Here is a 3,059-nt window from a genome sequence, read left to right as displayed (position 1 = left end):
TCACTGTATAACAGCTTCCCCTGCCGTAAAAGTGTTGTCGCTTGGTTGATGCAGGTTTTCACTGCTTTTACAATCATTTACCGATTTAGTAGATTCCGGTTGGGATTGTGCCTCTTTGGCTGCCTGCTTTTTTTGCTTCTCAGCTATCAAACGACGGATGAAAACCAGCTCCACAATTTTCTCCAACAGTCCGATCAGGCCCAGCACCGACAGCCCGAGCAAGAATCCTAGTGATCCTCCGAGATCTGATACGAATTGGTTGAAATCGTAGCCATGAAATTCTTCTACAATCTAGCCAAGCAACGCGGTTTAGAGAGAAGAGAAGATAAGTAGAATATTGATTGTTCGAAGGGACACAAATAGCGCAGACTCACAGACACCATTTTCGACGTATAGTACACCCACAGCTGTGATGAAGGCACGCTGATGTGGAACGGCTTGCGGTTCATGACAGACGCTGTGTAGATCGTGGTGGTGCAAGGCTGAAAGCATCCGCATTGGGTTCCGTCCAAATCCTCCAGCTGACGGTACAGCTTGATCAACTGCTTCGTGTCTTCGGCGTTGGTGCAGTACGGTGCCTTCAAGCCGGGCATCCAAGGACCGGAACATCCTACCGTGTCCACCACAGCGTTCCAGTGGCAGTCCTCACCGCACTAGAAAAGAACAGCATGCCTGTGTTATACGATCTCCCAGCAAGTTTTTCATCAATTTGTTTTCTACCCTAGTGGAGCTCACGGACGAACGTTCGACACACTCGTTTTCGTAGCTGGCCAGCATGAAGAAGTGTTGTGTCGCCAGGCGGATCTCCATTTCCTCGTTCACCTCCAGGAAGAGGTACTCCACGCGCCCGGAAGATTGCATGCGGTTCTCTGCAAAGACAAGAACCTCCTGATGATCATCCACGGTCGAACGGGTGTGCCCCGGAAGGTATGCAACCGACAGCACACGGCGCTGCGCGATCGATCGACTTACCGGCGAAACCTTCGCTTTCGTCGTGGATGAAGACATGCCAGCCGGGCGGTGTGTCGCCAACGGTGACCTGCGTGATGTTCGTGTCGTGGCGCAGCATGATCGAGTAACCGGCCTCCTTCCAGGAGTGTTTCGTGGTCGTTTGTGGATTCAGCGTGTAGCATCGGCCCATATCGAGATGTAAACTCTCCACCACTTGGATATCTGTTGACGCGAAACAAACATTATGATTCTCACCGCTCTGTGCACGGTTGCAACGTTGGTACGCACTGTGCGCGTCTCCGTCCAGGCCGTGTTGTATGAAAAATTCGCTGTGATTGTAGGTCGCCTCGCTGAACAGCTGCTCCAGGGAGGATTCGTTGAACCGAAACCGATCGAACGCGCTGGTGTACTTTGGGTGCATGGCCAGGTTGTACCTTGCCATCACATCCGCCTTGTACGCCGGTTCGCGGCAGAACGTGACCGATGGGTAGAACATAGAGTCGTTCAGATCGAAGCGCGAGTGTGTCGATATCGGAGGATTGAACAGCTTCTTGAAACAATCGGACAGTTGGTACATCACGACGATGCTACAGATGAACAGCACTACACCACGCACCAGGCGCTTCGGATCGTGGCACAATGCATTTAGCAGGTCCCATAGCTTGTGCCGTAACTTTGCGACACTAACCATTATTGCAGTGCTGGTTGCCTTCGGTCCCAGTAATCCTTTCGAATGATCATGGTGCTGCACTAACGTTACTCCAGCACGACACTTGCACAACGAATGGCGTCTCGAGATGAGCCACCGGCCGATTTTCATGCTTTGGCGCAGGCCGCCGGGTCGCTCTTTATGCGAACAGCCTACGACCCCTAAGCAAACACGCCCTGGGGTATAAATTAGCAGGTTATCAGGTGTAGCTCCAAGTATTTTCGCTTTATCTTCAAACCCAGCCATCGAAGCCGTAAATCATGCCTGGAACTATTGGAGACGAATGTAATTTCAACGATGCGATTCACTGCTTATCGACATAATCTGCGCAGCGGAGAGTGTACTAACCCCAGCAGAGTGTTGGGAAAGCATATCAACATGCGGTCGTTGAATGTTTTCATTGCTGTGACGCTGCACTATCTCGTCAATATTTCTTTCAAAGTCAGAGGCTTTTTTATGAAGGCTTTTACATGGGAAAAATATTTCCTTGACAATATTTATCCAGCATTTTCGCAACGTAATATCTTTATCTGATAGAACGATATCTTTTGTTTGTTTCTGCACCGATTTTTGAATTCTCATAAAATATTATCTCATTGGCCCGTTTCGCTGGCTCTTTCCCTTCTCCTGCCTTATTACCTTATTGAAGATTTTCTGTACGCTACATATAGAAAGAAAACATGTATAATTTCTACCGCCGATAGTTGCTCAAATAATCCTCTTGTTTTCATCAGCTTTCCTTGCAATAAATTGGTTGTTAAGTTCTTTTAGCGTTTTCAAAGTCCATGTTGATTCCGCCACGATTTTGATTTTATTTATGTATTTTTATTTGTTGAAATATTTAAAAAAATTTAAACTTTTTGCCTCGCTCCTTATCATTCGTGCCTCGTAAGTGCTGAATTTAGAAAAATATAATTGAATATTCTTTTTCTTATGACATTATTGAGAAAAAAACCTCGTACGAAATTATAAGTTTCAGCTGACTGAAAATACAAAACCCTTAAAGGGCACGGTAAACGAAGCGTAATCGCTGGTCGCTGGTGGTGTGCATTGATGAAAATATAAAAACTACGCTAAATAATCACAGAATTTCGATAAATATTCGTCACCGAATGAACTGGTGATTCGTTTGTTTACGTTCTGGCAAGATTACGCATGCGATTATAGGGTGGGTAAGCCATAATTCTTTTTGATAGATTGAGCAGCGGAATGACACGATTACGTTTCGTTTCCCGTACCCTTAATGCAGACTCTGGTAGTTAAAAAAAAAATAGTAAATCTAGTTCCCGTTGAATATACCATTGTCGAACCAACAACCGTTGATTAGTTGTTGCTATACATACGAGAATGTGGTTGAATGCCACATGATAATACAGGAGAATGTGGTGCCACATGAGAA

At 46.1% G+C, this 3,059-nt stretch overlaps 1 protein-coding gene across 1 annotated transcript; it reads right to left on the bottom strand.

Moving 5' to 3' along the window:
* Nucleotides 1–1,642, bottom strand: LOC131293528 (acid-sensing ion channel 2). Its single transcript, XM_058321604.1, has 5 exons — nucleotides 1,240–1,642; nucleotides 973–1,173; nucleotides 721–869; nucleotides 375–653; nucleotides 1–291 (listed from the first exon to the last, which is right to left on the bottom strand). The coding sequence occupies exons 1-5, from the start codon at nucleotides 1,640–1,642 to the stop codon at nucleotides 1–3; spliced, it is 1,323 nt and encodes a 440-aa protein (XP_058177587.1).
* Between the last annotated feature and the right edge of the window lie 1,417 nt (nucleotides 1,643–3,059).

This window comes from Anopheles ziemanni, chromosome 2 (assembly GCF_943734765.1).
Source record: "Anopheles ziemanni chromosome 2, idAnoZiCoDA_A2_x.2, whole genome shotgun sequence".
Taxonomy (NCBI): domain Eukaryota; kingdom Metazoa; phylum Arthropoda; class Insecta; order Diptera; family Culicidae; genus Anopheles; species Anopheles ziemanni.
The sequence above is the reverse complement of the archived record's forward strand: the minus strand, read 5'-3'. Positions and strand labels throughout refer to the sequence as shown.